Here is a 15,766-nt window from a genome sequence, read left to right as displayed (position 1 = left end):
TTCATTTTTGGTCAAAACAGGAAGAAATTGATGTTCACCTCGGGGAGGGATTCACTTTTTGTACTTCTGCACTCTGCAACTTCTGCAATCCTGACATCTAGTGATAGAAAGGCAACATTACATTTTTGGCAGTCAACAATCCTGAATAAACACTTAGATGCGCAAGCAAATAAAATTAATCTTAAAAATATTTAAAAACAAATGTAATTAAATACTATTGCAAGGCTTTAATGATTTTCCTAAAGCTTTGGTGTTTTTTTCACCTTAGTAATAATAATAATAATATTATTCAACTTTAAATAAATGGACTAAAATTAATAGTTGTCACATTTGAGTTGTTAAAATTCACTATATACATATATACTTATATAATTGTTTGTGTGTGTTATTCATATATATAATTTTTTTAAACCTTTTTTCATAAAACCTGTGCCAAATCCAATGTGTGTGTTCAGATAATTCCGATGAAGCGGACCCTACAAACACACACACACACACACACACACACACACGTACACACGTGTGTGTTTCATCAGTCATGTTATTTTAATGACGAGATTTTAAACAGACTCTGTTATACATATATTTTACACCAGATGTCAGCAGACTCACAAAGAAAATTCTTAAAGAGACTCAACTGCACTGTCTCTTTTTAAATGACTCATCCTTTAATTGTTTCTTGTTTTTTTTACAATCTATTCACTCAATATGGGAAAAAAAACCTCTCACCATAATAATAATAATAATAATAATAAAAAACATTTTACAATTCTACAATTAAATACATCAAATTTGAGATTTTAAAATCACAACTATATATATATATATATATATATATATATATATATATATATAAACATAATATGTGTGTGTGTGTCAGGAAGCGAGACACACACACACACACACACACACACACACTATATATATATATATATATATATATATATTCAATTCACATTTATTCGTAAAGTGCTTTTCACAATACATATCGTTTCAAAGCAGCTTTACAGAAAAGGCATGTGTCTACATTACTATTTAGAGTGATCTGTTATCAGAGGTGACTGTGTCCATGCAAACCCATATAAATAAATATATGGGTATATATATATAAGCACCAAACTTTTTGTGTGCGCTGTATCTCATGTTGTACATGGGGATGTACAAGCAGTGTTGGGATGTGACTTTCTGAACTGGTGTCTCCGTGCTTCTGCTTGCCTGTGTGGGAGGAGTTCGCACAGATTTGTATTCCTCATGCACACGCACAGACAGCAGCAGCAGCGCTTCAGTGTGAGGCAGAGCACAGCGGGGAAACCTCCGTCTACTCTCACTGTCGGCTTGTTTTTATCTCCACTGAGGAAACGCCTCGCTCCCTGACCTTACAAGTCTCGGATTTATGCTGTGCGTGGAAGAAATCTATTCGTGAACTCTTCATAGTGAGGAGATAAACGGAGGCCAGCAGTCTGCAGTACAACATATCATCAGAAAACAGGAGGAGGACCCAACGCCCTTCCCAGACCGACCATGCATACCTGCCTGGGTTGATGTGCTTGTGCAATGGATGCTTTAATGGGTTTGCATGGATAAGTATGCACCATTGACATGCTGAGGTGCCTCTCCTTTTATGGATTGCTTTATGGGATCATAACCCGGTGTTTTTTCCTTCAAAACTGAAAGTCATCTCAGTTTGGATGCTAAACAACCAATGAATCTGAAGCCTGGACGCCTCGAGATCAGAGAGGCGAGATAGGCGACGTTGCTATGTGATTTATTGATTGTTATATATTTATCATAAGATGGGGAACGGTTTCTCCAACATCGCAGCATTCCAGTCCCTGCACATTGTGATGCTAGGCTTGGATTCGGCCGGTAAAACCACAGTACTGTATCGGTTAAAGTTTAACGAATTCGTCAACACTGTTCCCACCATCGGCTTCAACACAGAGAAGATCAAACTCAGCAATGGCACCGCCAAAGGGATCAGCTGTCACTTCTGGGACGTCGGCGGACAGGAGAAGTTAAGACCCTTATGGAAATCCTACAGCCGCTGCACGGACGGTATTATTTACGTGGTGGACTCCGTAGATGTCGACCGGCTTGAGGAAGCCAAGACAGAACTGCATAAAGTCACTAAATTCGCAGAGAACCAAGGAACTCCTCTGCTGGTGATCGCCAATAAGCAGGACCTCCCCAAATCCCTAACAGTCACCGAGATCGAGAAGCACCTGGCTCTCCATGAACTGAGTCCCTCCACCACGTACCACGTCCAACCGGCCTGCGCCATCATTGGCGAGGGTCTCCATGAAGGAATGGACAAGCTATACGAGATGATCGTCAAACGAAGGAAATCTCTCAAACAGAAGAAGAAACGATAGACAACTGCAGACTTGTAGAGACATTTAAAGGGATAGTTCACCCAAAAACGACAATTCTGTCATCATTTACTCACCCTCATGTGTCCCCATTGACTCATTGTGTGACCAGACATTTTAAAACATCTCCTTTTCGTGTTTTGCAGAAGAAAATCGTACAGATTTAGAATTACGTGAGGGGAAATGATGACAGAATTGTCTTTTTTTTTGTGTACTAAATATTGCCATGAAAGATATAATGGGTTTTGCCTTGGTATGCAAGATTTGGTAACACTTTATAGTAACTTTCATTAATAATATATTGCGCAACAAATACGTAGTTAATGTACATTCATACTGTCTGGAACATTTGCATAAATATGCGTATTTGAATCTACATGAACTCTTGATCTGATAACTGTGATGTATTAAAACATTTATTACATTAAGTAGTAAAATTAAATTAAAATATTTCAGCTTACTTGAACAATATAGCATCTTTGCCACAACCAATGGCATTAGTTTTGGGCAGGACAATCTGTTTGTCGACCAATGGCAGATACATTTGGAAAACCTGTTTGTAAACAATCATTAATTTTGCAATTCAGTTTTGGTGCTGTCGTGCAGAAATTACACACTTTAAGCATGTTTCTTACTGACTTGTTAGTGAAAGTTATTATAAAGTGTTACAGAAGATACAAAAAAAAAAACAGTGGTTAATAATATGCTTGCGTATAGAACCAAAAACTACTTAAATAAATAGCGAGAAAATATGTAACCAGCCAATAAATTAAAGTGCATAAAAATAAGAGAAAAAAATAAATGGGCCGGACCCATGTTGCTGCTTGAAATTAACTCCATAAATATTGCTAATAAACAGTAGCCTGTGCTTTGAAAAAACCCTACTTTTGTTACAAAATCATTCCTTAAATAAACTGAATTAAAATGATTCTTTTGTACATTATGCTTTTCTTGCAGCGCATTGAACCATATAGTTCCTCCGATGCAGTTTTTCCATTTTTTTCCATCTGTCTTTTTAAAAATAGGTTGAGGTGCCCTACACAGGCCTTGAACATGACCAGATATGTTTGTTTTGTTGAAATGCTACTTTGTACTACAATCAGAGGTTGCTGTATCATGAAACCATGTAGTGAAATGAAGACTGTTTATGCACATGATGCCAAAAATAAATTATACTGAAATATACGTAACACGTGTAGCGTTTTGTTGGTTTGCAACCTGACCTAAACACTTCGGAAAAGTCTGCATTCAGCATTATCGCGGGCGGCGAGCCTGTTTTCTGTAATTAAAGTTGCCGTTCGGTACAACAGCCATCACCCATAATTCCCCGAGCTGTCAGATCTACATGATTCCACTGCGCTGGACGACGTAAATCCCTTTGATTTAGCTCCAGGCTGGCCGAGGTCCACACATGCTCGCGTTTGAGCACAAACACTCTCGGGACTGGGATAATGACCTTTTAGTGCTCAGCGAGATTGAAAATGGATATTAATAGGAGAACTCGCCCATTGTGTAATTAGAATAAGTCACAACGGGCCGGAAAAATCCCTCTGATGGGAGTGTGACTGGGGCCTAGAGGCGTGCAACACAACACCTGCTGGGTCGGCAAACATACACAAAGCGTGATTTTAAATCAAATGTACTTTTAACAGGCTGTACTATGGTTTTGATGAGAACAAGTTTGAAGGCAAATGTTGCATGCAAAATCTGTCACGCTAAAATGCTGTGCTGTTTTAAGAAATCAGTTGCAATTTCGAAAATTAGAAAGGTCAATGGTTCATAATTTTGGTTGGACAAACATTGGGAATAATTAAGATTTTTAATGCGTTTTTGTTTGTAATATCTCTTGTGCTTTAGCAAGGCTGCATTTAATTGGCCGAAAATACAGTGAAAACAGTAATATTGTGAATATTTATTATTATTTAAAAGAACTGTTTTCTATTTTAATATATTTTAAAATGTCATTTATTCCTGGGATGTAAAAGTTGGATTTTAAGCTGCCATTATATCAGTCTTCAGTGTCACATGATCATTAAGAAATAATTTTAATATGCTGATTTGCTGCTCAATTATTAATGGTTCCTATTTATCAATGCTGAGAAGTTTTCACTGCTTAATATTTACGTGGAAACCAGGATGGATTAATTTTTTTCAGGGTTCTTCGATTAATGGAAAGTTAAAAAGAAAAACATTTATTTTGTAACATTATAAATGTCTTTAATGTCACTTATGGACAAATTTATTCAGCGTCCTTGCTGCATTTAATAATTTATTTTTAAAAATATCTTTCGTAACCCAATTTATCACGTTTTCCACAAAAATATTAAGCAGCAAAAAGTTTTCAACGTTGATAATAATATTTCTTGAGCACCAAATTAGAATGATTTCTGAAAGATGTAGACTTCTTTTAAAAAAACAAAGTTAATCATTTGACTATTGGAAAAAAATAAATAAGTAATAATACATATCATGATATTTGTATTAAATAATTTTTTTCCTTTAAATACATAAAAAAATCTATAAATGTTTTTTAAAAAACTAAAAGTTATCCATTGACTTAACTTAAAAAAAGTGAGGAACCACGTTTTCTTAAAATTTTTCATTAATAAACTTCATGTGTACTTGAAAAAAATGTATAACTTGACAATTCCACATAACTTAATTTTTTCAATTACACATGACACGTATTTACTTAATAATTTTAAGGCAACAGGTTTTCTCACTTTTTTTAAGTTAAGTCAACTGATCACTTTTTACAGTGTATGAAACCAACCTCAATACAACATGATCAAGAACTAGACTATTAAAACACTCTCCTTTTTATCATCCAAGACATTCTCATTTGTCATTGACCCATAAACCAATATAGCTAAGATCTTTTTCTATATTTGTACTGCTTCCGCTTATGCTCACAATCACAGTAGGGGTACGCCACAATATCAGCCACATTAATTACCCATCATCCCAATGAACCCAGGCCTTGAGTGTAAAATTCTTTAAGGTATGTCACAAGATGAGAGACTGGCTCTGAACAATCCAGAAACCCACAGAGGCGATAGGAAAGATGATATAGATAATTAATTTGAACATCAACCTATCTAAAAACCCAGGCAGTGGGAATGATGCATCGCTTTTTTTGGAGCAGCAGGTAATAGGGTTCTATTAATAGACCTTAATAATTAATGTAGCACCCACTGGAAATATACGAAAAGGCCAGAAATGGGGATCTTATAGTGACAATTGAGCCAGAAGTGCAAGACAGTCAATGTGATCCAATGCGTGTTTTTAATTTTCCCAATTAATTTACTGTGAATTGCTCATATTTGGTTGTCTTATCATACTTAAAGGCAGAGATTACTCATATAGTTATTTATGGAAATGGAGATATCGGAGTATCTTTGTTCCCAGGGAAACTATCTGGTTTTAACAGTAAACAACACTCAAACAAGACTCATGACAAGAGAGTTACCGACAACTAGAGAAATACATATGTATTTTTTACCATGGCAACCATTGTTCTCATATAATATTTATTACAATGCAATACAAATAAAATTACAATGAATAATAAAAAAATAAAAAAAATAAAATTGTATTTTTTGGTTACACTTTAGTTTAGGGTTCAATTCTCACTATTAACTAACTATTATATGACTTTTGCCTCAATAAACTCCTAATTACTGATTATTAATAATTAGTAAGCTAGTTGTTAAGTTCAGGTATCATTAAGGTATGTAGAATATGATCATGCAGAATAAGGTATTATGTGCTTTATACTAATTAACAGCCAATATCATATGCATGCTAATAAGCAACTAGTTAATATTGACAATTGGACCCTAAACTAAAGTGTTACCGTATTTTTTTTATTTATTTTTTGTGTGTGTGTTGCAAGAATGAAATCTTTATTTTTACACACCAAAGTGAAATATTACACACATACAGAAAGACATGCATTTTGCCTTAGCAAGTACCACTAATAGCCAACTACTATATCAACAAGCTAGTACTTACAATGCTTTCATTGTTCCTGATTTCTTTATTTATACATTTACGCATGTTAAAAATGTTTTACAATTACAACCATTGTCAGGATTTATCGCAATTGGCACTCACTCCCCATACAAAACAAGTTATTAAAATGTGATTTGTTAGTCTGAAAATGCAGCCAATGTTTTGTTCTGCTGCCCGTAATGAGCTGTTTGTACAATTGCATGCAAATTGTATGTTTGTGGAACAATGACATAATTCATAAGTTAGACACCGAGAAAGCCCTATTTTGAACTCCTAAGAGTAAAACTCAAAATGGCCATTGAGGAGCAGGGAAAATTGTTTCTGCTTCTATTTGGGTCATATCGAAGGATTTGTCTATTAATATACCCCTTTCCCGTACGCCTCCATCCCGGTTTTCTGGGTAAATCCATGAAGCTTTGGAAAACACACCTGGATCTTTTGACTGAAATATTTGGGAGTTTGTTGCCCGTCATGACATGCCTATTTTGTTTTGCTCGTCTTGACACCTGTTTACCCCTCTTTCCCTTCCATTTTTCATCGCTCTGTTACTTCTTGTCCTCTTCTCCAAGCGTTCTCTTTCTCTGCCTGCTTTTAGACTCGTCATTCTGCAGCTAACCAGATTGAAATGAGTGGAGAAATCTATGGTTGAAAAGATGCTCTCAGCAATGAGGTAAAACCCAAAGAAACGTATTCATGCATTTATGCGTCTCTCTCTCTCACAGCATTTACAGCACTATTTTGGTATACCTTTAGTGAGTCTTTTTTATATATATATTTTTTAATGAGACCTTTTAGACATGTTCAATAAAACTATTTGAAAAAAAATCTGGCGCACAAAATAATTTGACCCTGAATAACACTCAACATATCAATATTGACCTTATTTATATTGTTCACCCACACCCAGTCATAATTTACTCACCAGAATGTGCATGTTCAAATGTATATTTTATTTTATATTATATATTATTTTATTCAATAATATATAATAGATTATATAACAATATGTAGATTACAGTTATATTTTAAAATAGATCAAAATTGTAAAACAAAAAAAAGCATAATATTTTTAAATATTTTTTTTTCATAGCATGAATTTAAATAAATCTGAATCCAAATAGTCTTTTTTTTTTTTTTTTTGGGATGGGGGGGGGGGGGGGGGGGGGGGGGTGGGGGGGGGGTGTTAATGATTTGGTCTAACTGTGCATGATTCATCAATGTGCATTATTTTTCATAATCTTTCATCAAAACGTAATAAATTTCTAAATCTCTGAAACAGCAACTTTTTATTTTCTGCTGATATAACAAGGGCACTTTGAGCATAAGTGTAATATCCAATAATATAATAGGCCCCCTTTTCATTGTTCATCCCAAGACCAAGAGTGCCTTTTTACCTCTCTGGCTTTTCTTTCACCTTTTGTTGTGCCGAAACCGATATCTAACCTACACAGAAATCTCTCATTCTCCCTCCTGTTTCTGTGCCCTACTTTTCCACAACTTCTTCACCCACCCCCTCTCACCTTCCTGTCATCTTTTTCTGTCTTCCTCTTTCAGCCGATGCATCATTCATTTCTGTGCTCATGGATATGGAAGACGTTGCTTTGGCGCCTTGTTTGTTTACTGCATATTGTTGAGAACTGATTAATCCTGCTTAGTAGTTCAGTGCTATCAAGTCTCTCTCTCTCTCTGTTTATCTTCTCATCCTGAGTGGGCGCTTTTGCATTCGGGCCATTTAAATCACACCGTCTGGATTAAGTCTATAGGAATGTGCCGTATGCTAACATCAGTGCTGTCTTAAAAAATACAATACATGCAGCTTTCATGTTTTGTTGTCAGTGCTGAGCTTCCAGGGGATTTGTGTTTTGTTTATGACATACTGTGCCGTGCCTCGGGCCTTTGTGCTGAAAAAGTCAAATCAACGGGCTTTGATTGGTGACGAGGTCAAAATATGATGCTCGCATTCTATGGCAACAATCCAATGTCAGAAACCACAGTCACAAACTATTTACAATGTATATATAGACATTCAGCCAAATGTATAGATAAGCCAAATGTATACAGTAGATGGTTAGATAGATAGATAGATAGATAGATAGATAGATAGATAGATAGATAGATAGATAGATAGATAGATAGATAGATAGATAGATAGATAGATAGATAGATAGATAGATAGATAGATAGATAGATAGATAGATAGATAGAAAGAAAGAAGGATAGACAGACAAAAAAGATAGAGAGACCACCAGTCAGACAGAATGATAGATATACAGTCAGATAGAATGATAGATTGAGGGAAAAACGTAATTAGACAGATAGACAGCCAGACAGAGTGATACAGAATGATAGACATACAGATTGATAAATAGACAGCCAGACAGCCAGAATGATAGCCAGACAGAATAATGTAAATGATACATAAGACAGCCAGATGGACAGACAGACATGGAGAATGGGATAGATAGATAGATAGATAGATAGATAGATAGATAGATAGATAGATAGATAGATAGATAGATAGATAGATAGATAGATAGATAGATAGATAGATAGATAGATAGATAGATAGATAGATAGATAGATAGATAGATAGATAGATCCATGTCATTCAAAATGACAGACAGAATTAATGAGACAGACTGAAGTTTAAAATGTCGCTGGTTGTTGTAGTCTCATAATTCCACATATGTTCAGCTTTAGCACATTACTCAAGTCTGAGATTTTGCGAATCGGGAGGTTTAACTCTGCGACTTCTGACCTGTAATACCCGCCCTCGACAGACCCCAACTCGGCGGGAGGGAAAGGGATTAACCGTTAACGCCGGTTTAGCATCTGAGTCATTTCAGCTGTTTGCCAAGGCTTAAAGAAAGACTTAACTCCTAACACAAGTGTCAGGACGGGAATAAAGTACTCACAGGGAGGTAAATATTCACCATATGGACATCGCTGGACACCATTGCGTCTGTAAAACTGTTAATCTACAACAGGCAAGCTGTTTTAAAAGGAGGCCAAGACAACAGTTAACATACCACTGAATAAACAAGACATTTTGTGTTCCTGTCAGTGAGGAGACACTGTTTTTATGGTGCCCTGACATGTTTTCGGTCAACCCTATTATTGAGGCAGGCCGTTAAACTGAGAGCTCTTTGTTACGTAACATACTTGCGACAGGCTGTAGTTCACTTCTCTCCTGCAAGGTCATTGACTGTTTGCTCTCGACAGCACTGTGTGAAAGAATTTTGACAATTTCTAGAGAAACAATCCTGCATTATCTCTTGCTATAGGCAAACAATACCGAACTGTGATACTTGCAGAGAACGAGGTGGTTACCATTGAAAAAAATGTATGCCTTACAGTTTCTTTCTTCTAATTTATGATGCTATGCTATCAGATGTACCATCCATAAGTATTTTAAGCCACTTGTAAATGCGCTGTAATTTACAGCTCTAAATCCGCCCAACTTTTCTTGCCGTTTTGCTTCCCTTGCTCCTTCGCACGAGTGCTTGTAAGAGCGTGTTCAGACAGCATAGAGTTCAGAGATGGGTTAATCCCTCCTTCCCAGGTGTGCGTCTCCACGCGTCTCCCCACTCAGCTGCTCTCTCTCGGTAGTTTCGAGCTTGTGTTTCTGCAGAAACATGGTTTATTTGGAGTCAGAACGAGAGCCACGTCTGCATACCGGAGATTTCCAGTGCATTTCATTTTCACTTTAATTAGGAGAGCAAATAAATCATTTGCTGTGCTGTGGTAGGGAGGGTCTCCAAGTCTCCATTCGATCACTATTTCATCTCATCGCTATCTAGGAGAATATTAAAGAGAACTCATTTGCCATTGAGTATGATGATGATGATATCTAAATGACTTTGGTAGTCTAGTTAATCTGAGTGAAATTATGGCACAGCTTCGCATTTGATTGTCCGCATAGACCATCAAGCACTTTTTACAAAAGAGCGTCTTTTCCATGAAATTGACCCTTTTAAGGCATGCAGGAACGAATCAGGGAGGTGCAGTACTATCCAAAGAAGGTGCGTAAGACACACACTCAACCCTGCCAACTACTGATGTATATAGTTTGTCCGATACATCATCAAAGCCAAAAGCGTTGCATAACGTCAACAAATTGTGAACATGTTCCTCCAGTCTCAATTTGTAGTTGCATGTTACACTCAAGGACCCTCAGAGCAGCTTTGGTGGTAAATTACGGTGGAAATGGTCGGGACGTGCAGCTGTTGTTTCTGATGTGGGTTCCTTCATGCTAGTTCCTGGCTGAGTGTCTGAAAAGGTTTGGTGCTGGTGCCAGCACCCATGTGGTGACCATATTCACAGATTAAACACATATACATACTTTTAAAATCAGGCAGTAAAAACAGTTAAATACACATAAGCACACACATATGCATTTTAAAATATGGTATCTCATTTATCAGGGTCAGTGAGCTTGAATGTATATAATGACGTAAATGGCACATCTATTTGACTATACTTCCTGTCAAACAAATATGACAGCTCTTTCCAGTCATTAGTTCTATATTAGCCCGGTGACTTACAGTACGTTGGACTTCCTGGAAGTTCTCTCTAGGCCTGTTCGGTAAAGGTCAGTGTCCAGTTGCAACAAACCCATTATATTAAGTAAACCCTTTGGAAGGTAATGTACGGGTTTTCTTAACTGAATGGGTTTGTTGCCTAGTTTACTGCTCTTTATTTGTGTGCATCTTTCTGTGGGGTATTTCACTGCTTTCATGTATCATCCACATTCGTCATTTTGCTTAGTCTGTGTAAAGTCTAGTCTAGCTTATTCTGACCATGAATTATCTACTTAGACAGAAAGGGTTTGCATAATGTAAAAGCGCCTATATATGGGAATGTGTTACTGTACTGTTTTGTTGTTGTGTTTTTCCTTAAGAATAATAGGCTAATAAACTCATCATTCAAGCAGTCCTTCCCAAAATTGTCGCTAATTTGAAAGTGAAACTAAAATGCGCACGAACAGGCGCGGAGAGCAGAGCAGCATTATGAATGCATTTTACTTTCGCCTTTATATGATTTAAAAGCCCCGCTAGTGATACCAGTACACGTCAGTTAACGATGGGGAAATATCCTCACCGTCACATCCCTAGTGCATGTGAAATCAGATATAACCCTGAGATATCTTGCATACTTGTGGCAAGCTAGTAAGAACTGTGTGTGTAAAACTCACTCTCCTGGCCTCAAGGGGCACACTAATGGCTGCGGTCTTTAGCGTCCTCTTTGGTTCGAATCCCGCTCGGAGGGGGTTGAGTAGTACCTGTTACATTTACTACTAGGTGACTTTAGCTCTATGAGCCGGTTTCCCGTACGGGGATTGAGCCTAGTCGTAGACTAAATGTCATTTTAAACGTGGATTTATTGAAGTAGTTTTCTCACACATGGATTACAATAGTCTCAGACTTGCACTAGTCTAGACTTAAACAATCGGATTTCTAGAAGTAGGATTAGACGTAATTCAGATCTAAATGAAGTCTTAAATTAAACCTGGTCAGAAGCAGGTTTAACCTCAGATTAAAAACTTCTTGCCTCAAGGCTCACGTTCACAGTTGCAGCACTTCTCATAAATGAGCCTTGAGTGATACATAAATGATTGGCATAGACAGGTAAAAAAAATTCAGGAAATTATTTAACTGAGATTTTGTTCCAAAGACAATTGACACTGCTGCTGCTTCTTGTCTCTCTCTTTCATAGACAACTCAAGATGAAGAATTTTCATTTTGACTTCATGTTCTTCTTTTAAATATTGTAATTTACGTTCATGGAACTCTATGGCAAGTTTCTCATGAATGGTCATCCCTTTCCCTCTTGACCTGCTGCCTGGATTAGAGACTGCTGGATGCTGACTAATGCTACTGCAGGAGACTGGATGCTGCTGGATTCGTTTGAGCATCTTGACTGTTCCCTGCGCCCCCCAAGTCCTGTGTCAAGATCAGGTCATCTTTGTATGGAAAAAAAATGTAGCATTACATTTGACTTCAACAATAAAGGTCATTACCTAATTTTTGTTACAAGACATGACTTGCATTTAATTATGTTGGATGGGATAGCACATGTTACTGTAAATGAGACGTGTCCTAAAAAATGAGTCTTTGAAAGACTCCTCACCTGAACTGTCCAAATGGTCATCATCTGGAATACCTTCCAGGGGTTGCTGACTTTCAATAATCCCGGCCAACAAGTCCCCCAACTCCTCTGTGTCTGGTGGAACTGGGAGTCCCCCACCTGTCTTGAAACGCTCTTGACGCGTAGCAGCAGTTGTTTTTTTCAGGTTTATGTTTATGTTTTTCCACAGGACCTTTACAAGATAATATATACTCTGAAGTAGGAGCTCTATATAATATTGTTTTCTTTTTACATTTCATTAATGAAAACATTTATAATTGACTGATTTGTAAGAATGGGGCAACAATAAATCTTACCTGAACTTGGAGTGTCCTTTTGGTTACTTTTTCATTTGAGTTGAATTCATTCAATATGGAAATCCGTGCCTTCTTGTTTTCTGTAGCTGAATCATGCTGTTTGTTTTCAATTACAGGATAGTTTGATACAATTTGTTTAAAAAGGGTCTTCTCAAATTCACTGAAGTTTTTTGAGCGTTTTCTTCGGCCTTTATCCATTTTTTGGTTAAGTGTTTGGTTAAGTGTCCATACCAGGTTTTTATAGCAACCTCTCCTTAGCCACATGTGCATGCCATCTAATCGGGTTTCCAAAAGATGATCTCACTTGTCCTTGATTACCTTAATCTGAGACTCTATAGTCTAGAACTAGTTAATCCAAACTAAGGCCCTGTTTACACGAAAACGATTCCGGGTGAAAACGTAATAATATTTTATCGGATGTGCCTTTCGTTTACACGTTTTTGGGGCTTAAAAACGCAAAAAAGTGAAACCACCCTCCAAAGTGGAAATCTTAAAAACACTCCACCGTCGCGTTTCCGTCTAAACGGGTAAAAACGCAAATCTGCTCATGGCGGCTCTCGTCGCGTACGCATTTACGTCACAGGCATGCGCCAGTACAGGAAAATAACAACCAACATGTCGGATTATTTCCATACGTCGGACCTTCAAGTTGCCCTAGCAGCTCTGATAAACGTTCAAGAGTCTTTTCAATTTCGCGCTACTAGGGAGAGAAGTAGAAGGAAGGTTGTACGCAGGCGCACGGACTTGTTGTTGTTGTGTGGCAGTGCTTCACATTGCCACCTAGCCGCCTGGAGTGCATACTACATCGCATTTCTAACACTTTTGCGTCTCCATATGCACGCAGATTTCCCCCCCATAACGCTCGTCTAAACGCAGAATAAAAAGTGAAAACGAAACGCCACTTTTGCGTTTTCTCTTCAGATCGTTTCCGTGTAAACATGGCCATAAGCAACATCTCAGAAAGTCAGTTGTTTAGTGTGGATTAATTTAAGTAGAATTAGCCTGGTTTATTTTAAGCCCTAAGGGGAAACCGGCCCTATAAGTTTTGGTGTTGAACCCAGCTGTTTTAAATACCATATGAGTCCAGTTGAAAGATCTGGGACATGGTTTAAGTGGACTGCAGTATTGTTTGCAACTGGTGTGAATGTTATTTGGACTACCTTGTAGAAGTGGAAAGGTGTGGAATTGAACTTCGACTTCAAACAAAGTGCGAAACCGATGAAAGGTGAGTTTAAACTGGAAGTGATTGAACCATGCAGTTGGTTTCTAGTAGGCATTTCTTCTTGACTGCAGTATCCAAGTGCATTCCCGTTGATTGTCGTTGCATCTTGTGAAAAAAAAAAAAAAAAAATCACTGGGAATCACTGTCATTGTGAAAGTACCAAGAGAATCTCAAACTAAATTTTGAAGCAAAAATACCTTGCAATCTTTGTCCAATCAATCAACTAGATATTTGTACTTGCCTGAGAACTTCTATTACTTTATTTCCTAATGACATAATAAAAACCCACTACTTGACTACCAGAAATTACGTATACTGTAGCTAGCCAATCAGATTGGAGCTTACTTTTTGAGAAAGTTCTCAGCCTTTATTTGTGTGCAATCTTGTGTACATGAGGTTGTACTTTAAGAGTCTGTAAAGGTCTCCTGGTTAAATCATCAAGGCTTGTAAAATGTACTCTCCTTTTCCTCACCTCTTAAATCAGTGTTCTCGGATCATAGAATCAAGGATGGCAACTTTTTCATAATTGGGAGAGAGGACTGGTTGAATGAAGAAAGACTTAAATTGCTTACTTTTATGAAAGGGAGCATTGACAAACACAGGAATTTATGGCACCTCTGATAGGGAAAAATGTTGACTCAGCCTGAAAAGAAGCGAGACCAACAGACCACAGATCCAAAGGAAGGACACTTCTGTGATTCTGTGGTGTCTAAGAAAAGATTTACAGTAAAACTGTCAGTGTGTTTCAATGTACCATTTCATGAGGTATGGACAGCACCAGGTGGATCACGCCTTTACAAGAATTTGAGCTGATAAAACAAAACAATATGCCTTTCACTGGCCAGGGAATGTCAGAACAGTCGATCACCTGTTTGGTGTGTGTGTGTGTGTGTGTCAATGGTACATTATAGACTGTCCCAGGTGAGGTCAGGAAAGACTGTGGTGTATCACTGTCTGGAATGTAGAAGGGTAGGATGGTCTATGTGAATGAGAGAAATCAAGAAATCTCTCTAAGGAAGTAACTGTTATGCAAGTAGCATTAATGTTTTACTCTTGATATAAGTCGAATCTGTTAGATCAAACGTACAGAAAGATCCTAACCCACAGTCTCAACTACTGCAGTAATACTACAGGCCAAATGTAGCATTTCATATTTTACATCTCATTATTTTTAGTTAATATGCACAGCATTGCCAAATCAGCCTTTCTTTAATCGAGACGTGCTGATATTTTTCCTGATGATATGATGAAATTTATTTACAGTGAGTCAATCATGAAATCTTTTTTTTTTTAAGTGAAATATCCAAATATCCTAAAAACAAAATATCTCAGAGTGTATCTTGATTAGAAGTGTTATAAATTTTATCTTGTTTTATGGATTTTTTAATATTTTAACTGAAAATACTTATTAAGGGGGCGTTTACTCAACATTGTTTTCAACTAAAAATGGAACACTTTATGCGTTTTGGCCGTTCATTTACACGACAACAGGGGGGCCTGACAACGAAAACATAAAAACGGTTTTCAAATTGCACATTTTTGAAACCGATACCATTATCAGACTCATCAGACCAGGCAACATTTTTCCAGTCTTCAACCGTCCAATTTTGGTGAGCTCTTGCAAATTGTAGCCTCTTTTTCCTATCTGTAGTGGAGATGAGTGGTACCCGGTGGGGTCTCTTTTGCTGTTGTAGCCCATCCGCCTCAAGGTTGTGCGT

General features: G+C 37.3%; 2 protein-coding genes across 2 annotated transcripts in view; both read left to right on the top strand.

The window, feature by feature from the left end:
• The window catches only part of aox6 (aldehyde oxidase 6), an 88,091-nt gene that overhangs the window by 14,398 nt on the left and 57,927 nt on the right, over positions 1-15,766 (top strand). The window lies entirely within an intron of this gene.
• On the top strand, positions 1,237-2,463 carry arl4ca (ADP-ribosylation factor-like 4Ca). The gene has a single exon (XM_056256632.1). The coding sequence runs from the start codon at positions 1,794-1,796 to the stop codon at positions 2,370-2,372; it is 579 nt and encodes a 192-aa protein (XP_056112607.1). The 5' UTR covers positions 1,237-1,793; the 3' UTR covers positions 2,373-2,463.

The sequence above is a fragment of the Rhinichthys klamathensis genome, unplaced genomic scaffold (genome assembly GCF_029890125.1).
Source record: "Rhinichthys klamathensis goyatoka isolate OS25496 unplaced genomic scaffold, OSU_Roscu_1.1 h1tg000127l_1, whole genome shotgun sequence".
NCBI classification, from domain to species: domain Eukaryota; kingdom Metazoa; phylum Chordata; class Actinopteri; order Cypriniformes; family Leuciscidae; genus Rhinichthys; species Rhinichthys klamathensis.
This window is presented reverse-complemented; position numbering and strand designations above follow the sequence as displayed.